The sequence below is a fragment of the Verticillium nonalfalfae genome, assembly GCF_003724135.2.
Source record: "Verticillium nonalfalfae strain VnAa140/NRRL 66861 chromosome Unknown scaffold_60, whole genome shotgun sequence".
In the NCBI taxonomy this organism is placed as follows: domain Eukaryota; kingdom Fungi; phylum Ascomycota; class Sordariomycetes; order Glomerellales; family Plectosphaerellaceae; genus Verticillium; species Verticillium nonalfalfae.
In genome coordinates, this window is record NW_021167285.1 from 126,981 (window position 1) to 146,575 (window position 19,595).

The window sequence follows — 19,595 nt, forward strand, 5'->3', positions numbered from 1 at the left end:
ATTGGGGCGGACCACAGTGCATATCGAGTGCATCCTCATCGCAGCGGTTAGCCTTTGACAGAACATAATATCACAGAATATACGTTTCATTTGGCATGTGGACGGTGCTCAACATGGCATATAGGTAGCGTCATTCAAGGGTATCACATTTGCTTTTGTTTTGAATTAAGAATGGACGTGTGCGGCCGGGATCTCTTCAGCCGACCATGCTCCTCTTGCGGCCCCTCATGCGGACGTCTTCCAGCTTGCGCAGAACCAAGGTCGACTGCTTCGCAGGCAAAGCCTCCTTGTAGCCCTCCAGCAACTCAGGGAAGAGAGATTCAGCGCGGGGGTGGGTGCTGCCGTAAGCCCGCTCCAAGACGTACAGGTCGACGGCACGGTCCTCATCCATGGAATTTTGATAGGCGAGACCAAAGTCGATGAGAACAACGTCGCCCTGCAACGCACAGTCCTCGCCTGCCTCGGGTCCAATCTCGGCCCCGGTCGCCGCTGTTGCCGTCGCCGGCTGGACGGGCGGCCGCAGCATCATGTTGCTCGTGGTCAGGTCGCCGTGGATGATGCCCGACTTGTGCAGCCTGCCGACGGCGGCGCCAACCTTGCGCATGAGGGCCTTGAGGTCTAGGTCCTCGTGTAGCCTCCTCTCGGCCTCGGCGCTCGGGCGGCCGTCTTCGGTCTGCAGCTTGACGGCTTCCTGCTGCTGGTCCTCTTCCTCCGGGACGGCGCCGAGGGTGGCTTCAGAAGACACAGCGGCGCGATGCGCGGGATGCCACCTGTCGAGCCAGTTGTTGACGGCGACGCGGACGGGGGGGCCGGCGATCCACTCGAGCATGAGCCAGCCGGCCGTGTCGTCGAGGGCGAGGACGGCGGGGACGAGGACGCCATCGCGGCGGCACTTGTGGAGGACGCGGGCCTCGGCGAGGATGCGCGTTCGCGTGAGGCGGGCATCGAGGATTGGGTGGCGGTAGGGTTTGGAAGGTCGGTATTTGAGGGCAGCGGGCCGGGAGGGGACGAGGTAGGTCGTCTTGTAGAGGCGGCCTTCGGCGCCTTGGGTTACGAGAGTTGGCGTGGGGTCGGCGTGTTGGAGGATGGGCGGCAGGGGGAAGGCGGTGGTTTCGGCCATTGTGGCTACCAATATCTGGGAGGATTGGCTCGAGAGGTCTGGTGGTCGTCGAGGGATATCGCGGGAAAGGCCTGTTCGCTTGTTTGCGATGACAGACGTCGAGGTTGATTTTGGAGGGGTCATTCGATGTGGGGGAAAGTTCACAGGCCGTGTCTCGTCTCGCAACATGTTGGCGGGGTTCGTTGGTGGGGTCCGACATGTGCTGGCAGTTGGCAGCCATACCAGTTGGCAGCCGCCTGGCAGGAAGGAGCTCATGGCAACAGCGTCAGCTCCATCATCCTCTCTGGCATGGTGCACTTCTCCGCCAAGCATCACGACGAAAGGAGCGGCCTTTCGATCAATCCTGACTATCAGTCGTTCCTGGCAGAACGAGTGATATTCTCGGAGTCTTCTTAGTGTACAGTCATCAGAAAAGGATATCGTTTGCCCATCAAGTTTGGGTGGTGCAGATTCCCCCACGACCATCCGAACGATGCCCATCTCACCAAAGCATGCTATCTACAACTCCCCTCGGATTTGCACATCACCAGAGGTTGTCCATCGCCAGCGACTGATCGCCTTGACAGCAGACAAGTTGCCACACGAAATAGCCTATTACTGCCCACCCATCTGCGATCCCACCCGCCGTACGCTGGGCAGCGAACCACTGCTTGGCAATATGCAGGCCCGACTGCAGGCTGGCGGCAAAGCCGCGAACGCCGGTGCACTTGATCACCTCTCAATTTGCACAGATTGCATATCCCTTCCCCCCCAAGGATCTGGATGACCACCCATGGCCCCGCCGAGCCATGTACCTCAGCGAAGATGCCAATCTCTCTCCTGCAGCTGATGCCCCTCAACGGTCGAAAGGTGTCCTGTCCCGAAGCTGCGGGAGGGTGAGCGTGGCGGATGGCGAGCCCCCTGGGAGCTGTAGGAGCGGACGGATGCTACCTTTTGGGGCGGCGTGGGCTGCTGAGTCCCGTACGCCTCCTCTCGCATCGCCGGGGCATGCACACACCTGTCGGTCGGATTCTCCTGCGCAGAAGGTAAAGGTGGTGGGTATCCAATTGTCAAGGGTCTGGCCGTGGCAATCGAGAATGTGTGTGCGTGTGTGTGTGTTGTGTAACCTGCGACCCCGACGAAATTCGCCTTCTCTCAATAGCCCTTTGTGCTCGAGTCTTGTTCAGTCAGTACAGGACCGCCCAAAGGATAACCATGGTCAGAGACAAAAGCGACGCGTCTTGATTCTTGAGAGCGCGAGCGCTTGTTTTCCCCCCTCCCTGCCTGCTAATAACACCAAGCTTGTTCGGTTGGTCGCTTATCTTCATCATGAGAACTTTCAGGTTGGCCCTCTTCGCAACGACGCTACTATCGAACCGCTTCGCGCTCGGCGATGCTCAGCAGTTTGGAGCCGTTGAATTGTCGCTGCAAGGCATCGTTCCTCGATTCTTTGTCGACGCTCCCCAGCTCGTGCGGCGCGACGGACCGCCGTGTCCACCCGATCGTCACAGATGTGAGTGAGAGAAAGGCATCATCAACGTTTCCCGGTTGCGCAGCCTGTAGCGTTCCTTGACTAACGCGACCACCTTGCGCGACCCCACAGGCATCGACATTGGCCAGGACAGCCTCTGCTGCGCAAACGATCACTATTGCTACATCAACCCGGAAGGCGAGGGGAAATGCTGCGCCATCGGCTCTAACTGCGACTCGGCCTGTGACGCCACGGCCTATCAGTGTCCCACCACCATCACACGCCAGGGCACGACCTCGGCTTCGAGCGCGTGCTGCGGCCGCAGTTGTCCGACTACCAGCTTCTTCCGTTGCGAGGATGAATTTGGCGGCGAGTGTTGCCCCCACGGCCACACGTGCGCCTCGGGCGGCATCTGCCGCAGCACCCGGACGCCGACCCCGAGCGCCCTCGTCACAGCCATGGACGCCGGCTGCACGGCCGCCACGCAGCGTGCGTGCCCCGACGAAGGTGGCTGCTGCGACGAGTGGATGCACTGCACGCGCGTCTCTGGTGAACCCTTTTGCGCCCTCGGCAACTCGGACACGGGTTACACCTTTACCCCCGATTCGGGCGACGGTGGCTCCGGCGGGCTCTCGACGGGCGCCAAAGCCGGCATCGGCATCGGCATCGCCGTCGGCATCAGTGTCCTCTTCGGCATCTTCGCCTGGGTCTGCATCATCCGCCGCCGCCGCCGCCGCCAGCGCAGCCTGCCGCCCTCGGAAGGCCAACAGCAGCAGCAGCAGACGAGCCGGACGGCGCAGAGCCCCGGCCAGGCCGTCTCCGAGGTGACGGACCTCTCTCGCCCCACGCGCGGCCGCGGCCTGACGCAGGATTACTTTGGCCCTGCCGCCGTCGAGGGGCCCTATACGGAGAACGCCGCGTCAACGACCACGTCCCCCGGGCGCGGGGTGCCGGTGCAGGCCAACTCGCCTAACGACATTGCTGCGCCGGTTGAGATTGACTCGCGCATTACGAGGGGCTTGGAAAGGACGGGGGAGATGCAGCCTGCCGCTGTTGCCGCTTCGGGTCCTGAGACAACGGAAGGACGGTTCGAGCTCGGCGTTGGAGACGAGGTGCTGCCGCAGTGGAATGGGAGGCAGTCGCAAGTTTTGACACCGGGGAGCATAACGAGTGTTTCGGGGTCGGAATATCGAACGCCAGGTCCGTGAGGAGCCATTGCGCTCCTTGATTCTATTTCTGTGACAGATAGCAAAGCGCGGAAGAAAGACGCCCAATGAAACGAATGATGACGATGACGACTCTGAACCGCCCCCGTGCATCCTAAGGAAAAGCAAAATGAAAGACAAAGAAACCGATCCTCCTGCTGCGTTGGCTACCCTTTTGAGAAAAGCAAATAAGGGGGAGAAAGTGAGAACCTGGTAGCACCGAGTAACCAACGACCAGAGTAAACGCCTGAGGAAGCATTGAGATATTATGCAGTCCAATGACGCGGGCCGAGAAACAGCAAAACAAACCGGCTGACTTTTGCGTTGCGCCATTCTTTTCTTCTAGCTGAGAATACAATCCCAGCTGATCCGTCTCTAAAAATAAAAATACCCCTGATGTAAACTGGAGAAATGCTCGCTCATCCTGCTGTTCCCCCAACGCCGAGGGGAATCAAAGGGATGAAGACCGTAAAAATGCAACGCAGTCGAGCTGCGCAAGCCTGTAAAAGAACGCAGGAAACGAAAATCAGGATACAATGTCGAGTCGAGAGCTCTAGCCGAATCACAAGACGCCACCAAAGGGCGTGCTCGTGCGCAAGTCCTTGACGAGGTCCTCGACGCTGCTGAGGTGCCGCCCCAGGAGGGCCTGCTTCTCGTCCGTGCTCAGCGTGCCTTCGCTCTCGCTACCGGCGCGGCTGCGAGCGCTGGCACTGACGCTGCTGTCGGCGCGCGAGTGACCGCGCTTGTGTCCAAAAGCGCTCGCCAGTTTGCTCGGGCTGCGCTGGAGCATGGCGGGTACTGAGTCGCGGGCATCGGCCCAAGGGATAGATGGGACCTCGGGCATGAGGTAGAAGTAGAGGAACTCGACCAACTTGAGCTTGACTTCGCGGGAGGTGGAGCGGGATTTGAAGAGGGAGGTGACGGTGAGGAGGCCATCGAGGGCCTCGAATGTGCGAGTGTTTGTGGGTGTGTCGATGAGGGCGACGACAACGGTGAGGAGGGTGGCGGACTGGATGGCGGGGCAGTTGACGGGTTCGAGGAGGTCGAGAAGGAGCTGTGTTCTCGTGTCAGCGAGGAGCGAGGAGGCTTAGGGGGGGGAAGGCGCATGGCACTTACATTCATGTACTGTTCGCGCGAGAAGAGGGATTTGCTGGGCGGATGCAGCAGCAGCACGCCCTGGATGGCATCGAGGGCACTGAGGATCAGGAGGTCGTTCTGGCCATCGGAGCTCTTGGCCATGAGCCGGTCGAGTGTGTTGATCAACCGCAGAGCGACATTCCACTCGAAGCCCTCCTGCAGCTTGAAGAACTCGCGGAAGGCCGGGTCGTCGCCGAGGTCAGACAGAGACTTGCGATCTGGGCCGTCGTGCTCGTCGGTGGGCGCGTCGCTTGGATCGGGTGACAGCTTGCTGTCGGAGCGCTTGTGGCCATTGGGTTTGGTGGGTGAGGAGGAAGATCTCGAGCGGGACGGTGTTGACAGGCAGATCTGGGCAAGCAGTCCTTCGACCTGACGCAGGCCCTTCCGGATCTTGAGACCGTCATAGGAGGAGAGATTGTCGAAGGCGAGAGAGAGAAGCGCTTCCATCGTAGCCGTGGCGCCCTCGTTCGGCGTGAATGTTGCGATGGGGTATCAAGTAGAATTGGACAGACAGAAAAAGGAGAGTCAGGGTTCTGGTGGTGGTTTCGATGATTTGTGTGATTGGAAGTGTTGGACCTGTTGACGTTTTATGGGGGTTTGGTTCAGGGTGTTAATACAGATGGAGCGAATGGGAAAGAAAGGCACACGCTGCACTTCCTCACGGGCTGTAGAGCAGTGAACCGATGGAGGGGGAGTGTGTGCGAGACAAAAAAAGAGGAAAAGGGAAGGGAAGGGGAGCCAAGGTCGCGATGGATTCCAATGTCACGGTTTAAGGGTCAGACGGAGGTTTAGGGTGGTGTTTAGATGGGCGTCCGAGAAGGTGCATCGGGCTGCGACGACCGACTACAGGTGGCCCGGCAACCGCAGGGGACCTGGGGCTCCACTCGGGCGCATGCATCATGCACAACGGCCCATCGAGCCTGCCTTGCCTTGCCTGCCAGTGGGCGCCCCAGCCGGGCGGGGAAACAACCATTCCTCCCCCACATTTTGCCTTTCTTCTCCCATTCCGCCGGTTCACTCCTGCCCGTCAACGAGGTAGAAGGTAGCAAACCACATGGGCTCATGAGTCAACAGCCCACCTCGGAACCTGCTTGGGTAAGACAAGCAGATCCAGAGGGTCAGAAGGTTCGGAACTCTTACGACATGACCCATGGCCAGGTCAACCCGAGCATGCCAATGCCGTAGACACCTTACTGTCACCGGCAACCCGAGATGAATGGAACCCTGCCAGCTCAGCTCACCTCGCCGGCGACGGCAGCTGTATACGAGAGCTGCTCTGGCATCTTGAAGCAGCAGCAGCAGCAGCAGCAGCAGCAGCAGCTGCTGCTGCTTTGATCGACCCAGCCTAATATGCCCGGCACCAATGCTGCATCAGCCCATGTGTGTCTCACCTCGGCTGTCGGCGCCATAGCACAGCAGCAGCAGAGCAGGTCAACAGCAACGATGTGTAGTCAACACGTTACAACAAGGCCACCACATTGGGCACGGCCCATGGCAGTGTAGTCTTTTGAGAAGAAGTACACAGGATGAATGACATTGAGCTGGGTGGTGCGTCTGACTTAGCCACCAGCACACGCACTCGAGCGTCTGTGTAATGCTGCTTGCTTCCAAACCCCGCGCCTGGAACATTTGCTCATCACTCTTGAGCCGAATCGACTGTTGTTGCTTCCTACAAGGCGCGGATGAGACAGCCATCTCGAGTAGTGCGGCCTCTGCAAAATACCAGGTGGTCCGCATGATGTGCACCTCGCGACCTCATCTACGGCACCAGACGGCAGTGGTGATCAGCGTGGGCACGACGTGCCGTGTTCAAGGATGCATTGGAAAACTAGAGCTCCGGGCACCCTGGGTCTGTTGCGGGCGTGCGGGCGCATCACGCCCGAGAAGCTTAGCCTGCAGATATAGGGCAATGTCCAACATCTCGTCGCGTATACCTGACCTCTCGTGAGTGCCTGGTCGTGGCTCGTGTGAAGACGTTCTACTGTACCTTCCTGCGCCCTCAGTGTCGCATGTTGCGACGACCCGAACTCTCGAGCCCGCGTCAGTGTCTAGCAAGGTGATGATCTACCTTACTCGGAATGCGAGGACAGTGCATACTGCCTACGATCAACTCGCCACACTTGGCTGGTGTGACGGGCTCGGGGCATACCAGGCACCAGGGTAAGGTGAGGCAAGCGGTGTGCCTGATCGCCGCTTCTCCACCTGTCACAGGAGCATACCCGCCCACGCCGTTCGCGACTCGGGGCGCAACAACGCTGAACTTTCCTACAGGCGACCACGGGATTAGGCTGCACGACGTCCTCGGCATGGCACAGCACAGCAGTCGAAATGATGCTGCCAGATTGGCGACAAGTATGTGCGAGATTACCCAGGCCCGCCCACGCCCGTGGCGCCAACGAAGCGAGCCAGCAGGCGCCATCAAGGTGATGGATCTGGCTTTCGAACGAGGGCGGTGGGACGGGCGAGCGAGATGAGTATGTCTGAGCGGAGGGGGCTTGCTTGACCTGAAGGCCGCAGAAAGCCAGTTGGGATTCGACGACCGACAAATGATTTTGGGGACGACGCGAGATGGTTCAGAGACATGGGGATCAAGCCGCATCCTCGTCGTTCGGGACCAGCTCCTTCTCGGCTTTCATTCATTTCTTCTTTCTACGAGGATTCGCTCCGAGAATCTTTCCAAGAAAGAATCTTTCCGAAACTCTTCAGCGCTGGCGGATTCCTCCACAGCCCTTCGCACTCGCATTCATCCCGACCCGGCCCCATACTTGCAGGCGATTGCGCATTTGACCGTCTCGGTAGTCATGACACATTGAGGTAGGCGCACAGGGCCTGATGAGGACCTCGTCGTGTCACCACTTGTATTCCAAGACCGAGCAAAGCCTCCGAGGACCCATTTGATCCATCCTACCCAGGCCATTCTTGTTGGTTCTCACGAGTTCTGCCCCGGTCGCTCCGAGTATCGATGACGTCTACTACATGTTGCGGCGCTGTCGGCGTTGCAGCAACACCGACACCGAAGACGACTCCAAAATCACCCGCACCCCGCGGTCAATCGATAAGAGCTCCAAACAGCTCCCGCGACACAAACTCCAACTCTTCTCCTCACGATCACGAGCCAGTCAGCCACAACGCGAATCTGCAACACCGTTGGGCGGCGGCAAAACTGCAACGTCACTGTCAGCCGATACCCATCTGCTGTCTCCTCGAGGTATGTAGCCTCTTGGCAACAATAAGCACCAGTTCCTATGCGTGTGTTCCCTTACCTCTTTTTCTCTTTCTCCCCTGCTCCTGGATGTCGTTGCTATTGTTCCTCTTGCCGGTATTGGCTTTCTTCGACATGCAACTGGGTGTCTCTTTTCTTCCTCTGACACAGACACACACACACACACGCACACAATCTCTCTCTCCCTGCATTGGACCACTTTGCTACTGCATGACTATTTTCCATCTCCTTGTTGTTCGAGCACCACTGCTGCTTTCGTGCACTCCTGTTGCACTTCGTTGCCGTATGCGGATGCTCGAAGACAGAGACCGAACAGCATTGTTCTCTCTTGTGGTCTGTGCCATCTGTGCAGGCGAGGTACCTTGAGCGGTGCAGCCGAAGCATTATTCGCATTGTCTCAGTGGCGCGGCTTGTGACTTGACTCCGCACGAGGTGTCTGGTTCACTCCAGTTCAGCCTTGCACTGAGCCGAACCCCACTACACCACCCGCACCTCATGACGTTACAGCCTGTCAACGCTTGACGCTCAACGCTCAACGCTTCCGCACATCATCACCTTGCCTGACTTCACACGTACCCTCATCGCCCATCTCGACCCCTCTCCTCCGCGCCCTCCTCCCCCAAGCCACCATAGCCCTCTCTTGTACTACCGGAAACAAACCAAAACTAGCGACCCGCGCTGACCGCAGGGCGCCTCCGCATGTAGACAAACAAGCAGCAATATCCTGGTGCCTGGCCCGCTTCTGATCTTGACGCCGGTCCTCGTCTCATCTCTGCCGAGACTGGGCTCAGAACCTCAAAAGGAGCCTCGAATACCTCGTGTGATGACGACAACCGCCCTTGCAGACACCCGCCGGAACCGCTAGGCCATCACACAAACGCCAACCATTCAACTCGCCCGCCCGCCTCAACCCCTCGTTTGCTTAAGAAGGAAACGACCTCTTGCGCACCCAAACGTTCACCCAGCAATCACAAAACCATGTCGCCTTCAAGTAACGCCGGATCACCTCCCTTCTCTGGCCCCTCCATTCTCAGCGCCGCGCTTGCCTCACCCAACGCCATTCCTCCACGAACCTCTTCCACCGGCAACGGCACACTTGGACACATTCCTTCTAAATCTGTACTTCGCCCCGTCCCTGAAAGCGACTGGCTCTCACAAAATCAGAAGGTACCTCATCGACCCGCCATCGCATCTTCGAGCTTGCAGACCACCTCCTTCACCGTCACCATGAAGCCGCCCCCGCCTCCTGACCCCCACCGCTATGCGACCCAAGACCTCAACGTCACGAGCACGCGCCCGTGGCCCGAGGAAAAGGAACGAGTTGTTGCCGGTCCGTACGACTACCTCATTGCTCAGCCCGGCAAAGACTTTCGCTCGCAGGTCATCAACGCTTTCAACGCCTGGCTCGATGTGCCCCACGAGAGCCTCGTGGTGATCAACAAGGTTGTAGGCATGCTTCACACGGCCAGTCTACTCATAGACGACGTCGAAGACTCGAGTTCCCTGCGCCGAGGCCTTCCCGTGGCGCACAACATTTTCGGCGTTCCACAGACGATCAATTCGGCCAATTACATCTACTTTTGCGCTTTGCAGGAGCTCCAGAAGCTCAACAACCCCGACACGATCAATATTTTCACCGAGGAGCTCGTCAACCTGCACCGCGGCCAGGGCATGGACCTCTACTGGCGTGATACGCTCACCTGCCCGACCGAGGATGACTACCTCGAGATGGTCGGCAACAAGACTGGTGGCCTCTTCCGCCTCGGCATCAAGCTCATGCAGGCCGAGTCGCGCCGCCACGTCGACTGCGTCCCTCTTGTCAATGTCTTTGGACTGGTCTTCCAGATCCGCGATGACTACATGAACCTCAACAGCAAAGAGTACTCCAACAACAAGGGCATGTGCGAAGACCTGACTGAGGGCAAGTTCAGCTTTCCCGTCATCCACTCCATCCGGACCGACCCGGGCAACTTGCAGCTCATCAACATTCTAGGTCAGAAGACGTCAGATGTCGAGGTCAAGCGCTACGCCGTCTCGTTTATGGAGCGGACGGGCTCCTTCGAATACACCCGCCAGGTGATTGACGTGCTCATTGCGCGCGCGAGGAAACTCGTCAGCGAGATTGACGAGTCGGGCACGTTCGGTGCGGGGATTCAGGTCATTCTCGACAAGATGTGCGTGTAGGAGACGCCGTCTGGGGACAGTTTTGAAGAGGTCCAGGGGGATCAAACCCGGATCTGCAACGTTCCGGCTGGTATACATCTAGGAACACGCCAATCACCAGCACTGGATAACGGTCGGGCTTGACATCAGAAGGAGAGCGGGAACGGATATACGGCCCTTTTCTTTTTTTTTCTTTTTTTTTTTTTTACACTTATGTTCTCTTTGTTTTTTGGCCCTTTTGTTCATACTCTTTCGCTCATACCAAGAGCGCATGTGGGTCAAGAGCCATGATTTCACAGGCGCCGTCAGGCATCTTTATGAAATATCAGCAGGATAGTGGACAGAGAAGCGTCATCTCGAGCAGGCGCATCGAAGGAGGTGGGGACATGGCTGGGCAGGCGACGAGCGTATGATACCTTTGCTACTTTGCTTGGACCTGGATCTGGTGACGTGTCTCGTGTGAGACTGAGCAGGTGTTCATGTCAGGAGAGCTTGGGCAGATTGCAGAATGCAGAATGCAGCTTTGGCGGAATTTTTTCGATTGGAATTATTCATGCCACATATTCATGTGAACAAAACGTGGAGACCGTTGGCCAAAACACTCGTCATACAATGTGTTGACACCACCCGCGCGATGCTGGTCTCGTGATCTCATATCATGTGATGGCCGTCCATTCTGGTACAACAAAAGGCTACGCTAAACGTCCAGAAAGGCCAAAAAAAAAACAGTCGGCATTCTCGTCCTACGCACTCTCGCTGTCGGTGCGGGCCCGCCTCTTGACAAGGCGCACCCACCGGCGGCGGCGCCACTCGCCGCGGCGGCCCTCGCCGTCGTCGCCCTCCTCCCAGCTCGGCAGCGGCACGACCTTGGGGCGGCCGCGGACGCTCCAGTCGACAACGTCGGCGGGCCCGCCCTCGTCGTCATCGGCAGGCATGCGCTCGGCGGCGCGGGCGGCGGCGGCCTCGCGCTCGTCGTACATGTCGTAGACCCAGCGCTCGCCCTCGGTCTCGACCTCGACGCCCGTGATGATGCGCTCCTCGACCCACTCTCGGCTCCAGAGGTCGAGGGCCCACTTCTTCTCGCTCCAGACCCAGCCGTCGGGCGGGCGGACATCCTCGAAGAAGCGGGCGCCGACGGGACGGTGGCGGGCGATGCGCGGCGCCGAGAGGGGGTCGTGGGGCGAGGGCGAGAAGAGCCAGGGCTCCCACTCGCCCGAGGCGGGCGCGGCGCGCTGGAGCTCAAAGATCTCGACCTCGCGCGTCTCGGGGGCCGAGTCGAGGATGGTGTCGCGTGCGGCAAAGGCGCGCAGGGAGCTGACGGCGCGGCGCTCGTGCGGCGCGACGTGCACCTTGTGGGCCGTCGTCAGGGTCGTCGCAATGGTGGGGTGGGCGAGGAAGAGGGCGGCCCAGCCGAGCAGGAGGAAGATGAAGCGCCACGGCAGCAGAGCGGCCGTGATGGTGAGGGCGAGGGCGGCGAGGGTGAGGCCGGCAAAGAGGGAGGACGAGAGGGGCTCGTCGGAGAAGTTGGTCAGGGGCTGGAAGAGGGCGATGATGCGGTCGTGGGCGTTGGAGAAGTCGTCCATGACGTTCTGCAGGTCGCGCATGTTGCGGAAAAAGTCCTTCGAGAGCTCCTTGACAGGCTTGACAGTCGGGGCCGGGGCGAGGGGCGGGCCGCGCGGGGAGTAGCCGAAGGACTGCTCGGAGGAGAGGGTGCCTGAGGGCGGCGCCGGGTGGCGGGCGAGGAAGGAGGGGATGAAGACGGCGAGCAACAGGATGGCCGGCGGCAGGGCAACGACGAGATAGGGGTCGAGACAGACGAATGTGTAGACGGAGAGGAAGGACAGCGTGTGGGTGGGATGCTGCCATGTGACGAGGCGCGTGGCCTGGGCCTGGAACTGGAAGACGACGCCGATGCGGGCGTTGAAGCGTCGGAAGTTGTTGGACATTGTCGTGATGTTGAAGTTGGGCCGCTCAGCAAAGGCGGGCCTCTTGTCGGAGGGGATGCCGTCGGCGAGCGGTTCATCGCCGGCGCTGATGCCTTCCGAGTCGGGCATGACCTGTTGCAGGAGCCTGGGGGAAGGGTCAGCCTGGAGGTCTTGCGAAGAGAGAAAGCAGCGGGAGAGGAGGGGGGGGGGGCGAACTTTTCCACGAGACGATCCTGTATGCTATGCTTCTTCGTCAGGGCGGCACCAGCTACGCGGCCGCGAAAGCCTTTGCGACCTGACAAGGGCGAGGTGTCGCTGGCGTTCTGATCGTCGTGCCGGTTTTGCTGCTGCTGTTGCTGCTGCTGCTGAGGACGTGGAGGTGTTGATGGAGGCAGCTCGTCGAGAACATGGTCATGATGAGCGGGGGGCTCTGGCGAGTCCTGACGCGGGATGAAGAGGTCTGTGGTGTATTCATCCATGATGGCCGGACACAGCGCGTGTGTGCGCGTGTGTCTGATCCGGAATGGTGGTGGGGTGAAATGCTGAAGACGAAGAGAGCGGCCTCTGGATCAGGTCATCATTCCGAGATGCGGCACGGCGGGTGTTATCGAGGATCAGCCGGTCAACCTCTTTTGAGCAAGCCGTTCTCCCACCCACGAGCTTTGCCGGCGGTTCTGCGAGAATGGAAACGAGAAGGGGCGATTTACGTTGACGAGGTTGCGACTTGGAGGTTTCGGCCATGAGGCTACGCATGTGACGCGAGCTGTGGCCCGAGCCGACTGACATCACTCACCGTCGTCGACCATCTTTGTCAGCGTCCTCTGCTCCTAGGTACGTAGGTACATGTAGGCACCTGGGTCCTCCAGGCCTTCGGCGTCCACAGGGCACTGTTCAGTGGGGCAGCCATGGCCAGTGCACTGATAGTGCGAGAAGGGAGAAAGGAAAACCCACACGCTATGCTGCCATTTTCAAGAGATGTTGATGCCAACTTGGAAAGAAAGCCATGAGCTCCATTCTCTCACGCAGTGCAGGCCTCCTCCGATGATGGTGGCTCGTCAGGCTTGCTCGGCCTGGCATGATCCGGGAGCTCGTTGTTGATGTCAGTCTCTCATAGGTAGTGAGATGAACCTTTGCCGCCCGCCGACAAGCTTGGCCCCAGGACCCCTAAATTTTCCAATTCCGCCAGAAGAAACAATCGCGGCTGCAGGGAGGATGAACCACGCCCCTGTTCGCCGCCAGTGGAACACAGGTGGCTCCCACAGGAGATTTGCCTCCTCATCCGGCACACACATGCCATTCTTTGTTCGCACGACTGGGTGAAGAAGATATTGTCAGACGATCACCGTGAAGTCTGATCGGATTTTTGCGTGTTCGTGCGTCTGCACCCGAAAAGGAGGTGACAAGGATCATCAACATCGACCTCAGGCATGAACGCAACATACACCAATCCAGATCAGTGAGTCTCGTGCCCCATCCGTCCATGTCCATGCACGTTGGCGGACCACCAAGACAAGGTCAGCCAGCAATCGTGCCGTCCCCCGCCTGTCGACTGCCAACTGTCAACCGTCAGATCGCCGCAACAATATGGTCCTACTTCGTAGGTAGATCGACAAACAAGCAGATTGACGAGACACCGGAGAAAGCGGCAGTCTGCCTCCCTCCTTCTGGACAAAGTTCAATCTTCATTCGTGCAATCTCTGGCCAATCTTGTCGAATGAGGGTATCATTTGGCCCACGTTGTCGGTGGATATTCGCCTCCGCCCGTCATCCCAGGAATGGAAGGCGTCGGGCTCGTATTGTTTGATCGTCGACATAACGAAAGCCCTGCCCACCAAAACACAACATCGATCCATCCCCGTTGTTGACCGGAACAGACTTGTGACAGCTCTACACCATGACCCAGTCGGGCGCCTATCGCCCGCCTCTTGTTCGGTGTCGATGGCGGTGGGTATATAACCTGAAAGACAAAGGCAATGCCGTCCGAAGTCGAGGGAACACGCGCTGTAGGCTACCGACGGACTATCCGTTGCTAGGCCAGGTCCCCCCCCCCCGGACGCATGTAGTTAGATTGGGAAGCGGTCCGGGACCTCGCGTTTTTAGCATCACGAAGGAACCTGAGTCGAGTCGAGTCGAAGCGAGTCGAACGACATGAAGATTCCACGTCTTCGTGTGCAGCAGCGGCACCTGCAACTGGCTCGCATGGAGGGGGATCATGCCGTCTGTCGTCGGGGACACGCTGCTCCAAAGGGATTTGGTTCCAAGTCAACAACGACGACCAAAACAAAGTGGCTGGCGCCCCTCATTGGCCCATGGGTCCTCCGAGTGCCGTTTGTGAACAGGGCCCTCGTTTTCTGCTGGCCCCCTCTGCACTGCACGACGACGACTTGGGGGCAACGCTCGCCCACCTACCCGGCCCCTGACAGTTCCCCCTGAAAGGCACGCCATACACCACACCCTCATCGCTCGAGTGCGTTCGATCTGCCACGATCTTAGTCGTCCGGCCGAGATGGGTGCCCCAGGAGACGGCCTGGCTTGCAGAAGCAGTACCATGTACTCTCCCACCTGCAGCAGCGCATCAGAAGGGGGGGGGGGGCGGGGGCGATGGGGGCACACGATGTCATGTGCTGGGAAAGGAGTGCCATTTCCCAGTACGCCGCCGCCGGCGTCGCCTAATCCCCTTGCGGCAGTCTGGTGCCTGAAGGGGCCAAGACGGGGTCTTCCTAGATTTGCCTGTGCCCCTGCACCGCCAAGTGGCCCGTCTTCATCTGTCGTTGATGGAACAACCAGGCGTGAGAAGGCTCCATCATAGGCCCCTAGGAGCAGGTGGAACAAGGCGCCATGTGATCAGTCGAGCGAGCGCAGCAGAGAGGAGCAGTCCGAAGGGGGGAGAGAGAGAGCGACAGAGAGATGCTCGAGAGATGCTCAGGTCTCACTTCGTCCGACAGCTGGCTCTTGTGCTTGTACGGCCCTTCTGTAGGAGATATTCTCCGAATAGTGCGACGGGGTCTTGCAGGGAATGGGGCAATGGAATGAGATTGGCGTTGCTCAGGTACTTCAGTGGACGAGATGGGCGCAGGTGCTTTAGTGGAAGCGATGGATTTCGAGAGGGCTTCCCGTGGGGTGGGTGCTCCTACGGCAGAGGTACCTGCCGGACCCCTGCCGGCCGGGATATGTTCCCACGCGTCTGTCTGCCAGTCGGAACAACCATGTTGCGGAGGGGGTTGTACCTCTGGCCCCGAGGTACCTCTTGTTGATGACAACTGCACAGAAGCACTGCATCACTAGCACAGCACCAACCTCGCTAGGTCCACTGGCACCCAAGACGCCTCTTCCCCCACCGCCTGACCTACCGCCCGTGTCTGTGTCTGTCTCTCCTGTCTTGGCCTCCACGGTACCTGCTCCTCCCACCTGCCGTCGGCCACCCACCTGCCATGTAGGCTCCCATCCCCACCCCTCCCCTGCCGCTCGACTGGAACCTCCCCTTGTGTGCCGCCCGTTGACAGCCTGAACTCGAGCCTGAGTCTGAGCCTGAGCCCAGCACAGGAACAGACAGGCACAAGCACCAGCACCAGCCGGCTACCAGGCCGTCTGCCAGTCGCCCGCCAGCCAGTCGCCCGCCAGCCAGTTGCCCGCCAGCCAGTCGCCAGCCAGCTAGTGCTGTACTTTCTTGCTCGACCCGACCCGACTTCGCAAAACAACCACGACCGACCACCTTCACACTTCGACTGTCAATCAACTCTTGAACAGACACACCGCCCGTGTCCCATCCCCCACGACACGGCGGCCTCTCTGTTTCCAATCCTCGTGTGTTCGGAATGAGCTAGCCTTTCGGATGCACTCAGCTCCCTGACAGGACTGAGTTTGGTACAGGCGCCCGCCATACCATACCGCCTGTCGCACCGCCCTTCCCAGCCCTCCTCCCTCCGACCCTTCTCGACGAAACCTTCCCACGCCCGCATGCTCTGCCTCCCCCCCGTGCGGCACTCAATCCACATGGTCAAGGAGTATAGACCACCGGCTGGACCTAGACCAGCCAGCTTCTCGCCGACCAAACAGTACGTCCGTCCTTCATCCACAAGCCAAGGCCTATCTATCCCCCCCCCCCCTTTCAACCTCCCTGCCTGCATCGACGGCTGCCCCTTCCCGTGAACCTTGACTGACGCTTCCTCTTTTTTTGTGCTGCTCCAGTATCAGGGACCTTTCGAATCCGAACGAACCACAACACTCCTTCCAAGAGCCACGCGTCGACGCCCCAATGCTGAGCACCTCGACGACCAACGGCCACCCCTTGTTTGCGTTCGGTGGGGGGAATGGGCCTTCTGTTCAAGACGGCGGAGATACGACGGGCGCCTACGACTTTTTGCCCTCTGTGAGCTTCGACGATCTCCAGAGCAGCCTCGAGTCCGCGTCCACCGACTTCAAGCTGACCCAGTTCCCATCACCCACCGGCCAGGGCAGCATCCTCGAGTCGGGCACCATGACTGAAAAACCACCCACCGCTCTTCCCAGTGCCAGCACGCCCCGTGCCGCTGGAAACGCGCCCCCCGTCTCGCGCCCGGGGCGGTCCGGCTCCATACTCAGGCGGCCCAGCACGTCGACCCGACAGACGAGCATCTCATCCACCATGTCGGCCTCGTCTGGTGGTGTTGGTGGTGGCGGTGGCGTGCTCGACGCACCGACGGCCCCCGCCGCCATGAGGAACCGCCGACAGAGCCACTACCCCCCCGTCTCTAACAGCAACATTGCGAAACCTCCCAGGAAATCGATCGGGCCCGGCATTCTGGACGGAGACTATGCCTCTCGGCCGGGCCAGAAGCGGCGGCCGAGTCTGATATCGAACGCCGGCAGCAGTGCCGACTCGACGCGCACCTCGATTGACGGAACAATGAACAGCGGCTTCGACACGACTCGGACGTTTACGAACGTTCGCACCGCCAAGGCCAGGTCTATTGGACCGCCGCTGCCTCGAACAAACTCGGCAAGCCTGACCGCAGGAAACATTATGACACCGGAACAGAACCGTCTGTCGGCCGCCTTCTCGCCACGGTCGCCCCGCGGCGCAGGCAGGGGAACCATGGCCCCCGGCTCCGCGCAGTCTACGGCGAGCCAGAAGCGTGCCTCCATCATGCCCGGCATGCCTCACTCCTCGCATGCTACCGGCCTCGGCGCCCGGACCATTAGTCCTACCGATACCCGGCGAATGAAGCGTCTCTCGACGCATCAGCCTCAGAGCCTTAACCACATCGCCGATGCACCCCCTCCGCCGCCTCTGGAGCCGCGCGAGCACTCGAGGTCGCCCTCCATGATCCCCCGAAAGGCTTCGGCCACTCCGTCATCGTCGCGAACGACGCCCGATATCAATAGAAAGTCGTACAGCTCCGGCCTGTCGATTGGTTCATCAAACAGCTTCAACACTGTCAGGACGTCGACCGGCTCGATTCAGCCACGCATCCCACAGTCGGGGTCTACGTCACGCCTGCCAGCACCCAAGTCATTGGCGTCTCACTCTCACGGCAACAACGCCGGCGAGGATGCCGAAGACGTGCCCCCGGTTCCCGCCATCCCGAAAGCGTACGAGTCCCCCAAGGAATCAGCGGTCGACATGTCCTTCATGGACAAGAGGAGGGCCAATCTGGCCGCCGATGCCAGCAGCATTCATAGCAACTCTACCGGCAGCTTCTCTATCCCCCCTGCGCTGGAGCCCATCAACAGGGTAGGACGGAAAGCCAGCACACGAAAATCGACGGCTGCCATGCCCGTCGAGGGGGACAAAAAGGCGAACCCCCCCGTCACCAAGAGGAATCCGCCGGGCATGCGCCTTCCGCCCATCACGGTCGGGCCTCTCAATCCTTCCACTGCCGCCAAAGTAGCGGCTCTGCAGGCAGGGCATTCTGACAGGAATCTGAGTCCTCCCCCCTCGCGCATCCTCGCCAAGACGCCATCGACGCCCATGACGGCCTCGAAGAGCAGCTTCTTCTCTCGCAACCACAATGACGAGAAGATTGATCTCCCGAACCTTCGCAGCAGTAGCACGGTGAATCACAACCGACTCGACAGTGCGTCCGGTGTGGATGGAGGAAGCTCGTCCGAGTCTCTGATGGGCATGACCAAGAAGACGCGTCGCAAGCCTAGCATGTCGCCGTTCTTGTCATCCTCTGTGCCCAAGAACGATCCCGACGCTGCGTTCATCAAGAGGCCAAAGACGGGTGATATCGGCAACCTCACTGAACCCATTCCTGAGGCGAGCCCCCAGCGCAAACCTTCGGGCCCACGCCCGCAAAAGCCAGTCAAGGCTAAGCCCAAGTCACCCGTACCGAATTCCGACCCCGAGGAACCTCCCACACCGTCCTCCATGAGCTCGCTCCGCCGGAAACTCAGTCTATCATGGAAGCGAAGTGCCTCCAAGAACGGCACCGCCCAACCTGCAGCTACGACGGCCAAGCCGACAGAGCCAAGCGTGCGACAAGACAGCATGCCCCCGCCGCGGATCCCCATCTCTGCCACCGTCGGCAACCTCGGCAGCATCGCCAACCCGTCGAGCCCCCACGTCGGAACCCCCAAGTCCACTGGCACCTACCTCGAAAGCCGGCGTCGGAAGAGCTCAGCGTCTAGCTTGCAAACTTTCGGGCACGATCGGACCAAGAGCGACAACTGGGCCCCGAATGGCACGAGCACCCCTAGGAAGGAAATGCCCGGCGATACGCCAAAAGAACGTACCCAACCAATGCCTCGCAATGCGTCGGTCATGCAGAAGATCCTCAGGCCCAAGGCTTCTGCCGCCACCATGCGGGCCAACGATCCATGGACCGCAGATCTCGACAAGGACGACTTGATCGCAGAGGAGGAAATCCGAAAGATGGGCTCGAGGAGGAAGGAAACTGAGATTGCCGCCCGGACGCTTGACGCGCTCAAGAAGCGCGCCACGCCCAAGGAGAGGGTCGGGCCTCATGAGGCCATCAGGATAGCCATGCTGAATCTCTATGAGCGGGGCGAGATTATTGACTACAGCGATGTGTACTTTTGCGGGACGCAGAACGCGCAGAAAGTGGTGGGCGACCTGCAGTCCGACAAGCCCAACTTTGGCTATGACGACGAACGGGGCGATTACACCATTGTCCCTGGCGACCACCTCGCATTCCGGTACGAGATCATTGACATCCTTGGCAAGGGAAGTTTCGGACAGGTCGTCAGGTGTATTGACCACAAGACGGGTGTTCTGGTGGCCGTCAAGATCATTCGCAACAAGAAGAGGTTCCATCAACAAGCTCTCGTCGAAGTTAACATCCTGCAAAAGCTTCGCGAATGGGTACGTTGCCTTTTTCTTTCTCGTCCTCCTGTTGAGATACAATAACCATGAAACTAACACACGCGT

The 19,595-nt window shown here is 59.7% G+C and overlaps 6 protein-coding genes across 6 annotated transcripts; 3 read left to right on the forward strand and 3 right to left on the reverse strand.

Moving 5' to 3' along the window:
* Positions 1–196: 196 nt before the first annotated feature.
* On the reverse strand, positions 197–1,120 carry D7B24_007565 (uncharacterized protein; the record flags this gene model as incomplete). The annotated part of the gene is made up of 1 exon (XM_028641673.1): positions 197–1,120. The coding sequence occupies one exon, from the start codon at positions 1,118–1,120 to the stop codon at positions 197–199; it is 924 nt and encodes a 307-aa protein (XP_028494439.1).
* Positions 1,121–2,428: 1,308 nt separating this feature from the next.
* On the forward strand, positions 2,429–3,778 carry D7B24_007566 (uncharacterized protein; the record flags this gene model as incomplete). The annotated part of the gene is made up of 2 exons (XM_028641674.1): positions 2,429–2,612; positions 2,703–3,778. 2 exons carry the CDS (start codon positions 2,429–2,431, stop codon positions 3,776–3,778), a joined length of 1,260 nt encoding a protein of 419 aa, XP_028494440.1.
* Positions 3,779–4,337: 559 nt separating this feature from the next.
* D7B24_007567 (uncharacterized protein) lies at positions 4,338–5,359 on the reverse strand (the record flags this gene model as incomplete). The annotated part of the gene is made up of 2 exons (XM_028641675.1): positions 4,338–4,829; positions 4,892–5,359. The coding sequence occupies 2 exons, from the start codon at positions 5,357–5,359 to the stop codon at positions 4,338–4,340; spliced, it is 960 nt and encodes a 319-aa protein (XP_028494441.1).
* Positions 5,360–9,113: 3,754 nt separating this feature from the next.
* BTS1 (geranylgeranyl pyrophosphate synthetase) lies at positions 9,114–10,319 on the forward strand (the record flags this gene model as incomplete). The annotated part of the gene is made up of 1 exon (XM_028641676.1): positions 9,114–10,319. The coding sequence occupies one exon, from the start codon at positions 9,114–9,116 to the stop codon at positions 10,317–10,319; it is 1,206 nt and encodes a 401-aa protein (XP_028494442.1).
* Positions 10,320–11,041: 722 nt separating this feature from the next.
* Positions 11,042–12,702, reverse strand: D7B24_007569 (uncharacterized protein; the record flags this gene model as incomplete). Its single annotated transcript, XM_028641677.1, has 2 exons — positions 11,042–12,368; positions 12,440–12,702. 2 exons carry the CDS (start codon positions 12,700–12,702, stop codon positions 11,042–11,044), a joined length of 1,590 nt encoding a protein of 529 aa, XP_028494443.1.
* A 3,776-nt stretch (positions 12,703–16,478) lies between these two features.
* Positions 16,479–19,574, forward strand: D7B24_007570 (uncharacterized protein; the record flags this gene model as incomplete). Its single annotated transcript, XM_028641678.1, has 1 exon — positions 16,479–19,574. The coding sequence occupies one exon, from the start codon at positions 16,479–16,481 to the stop codon at positions 19,572–19,574; it is 3,096 nt and encodes a 1,031-aa protein (XP_028494444.1).
* Between the last annotated feature and the right edge of the window lie 21 nt (positions 19,575–19,595).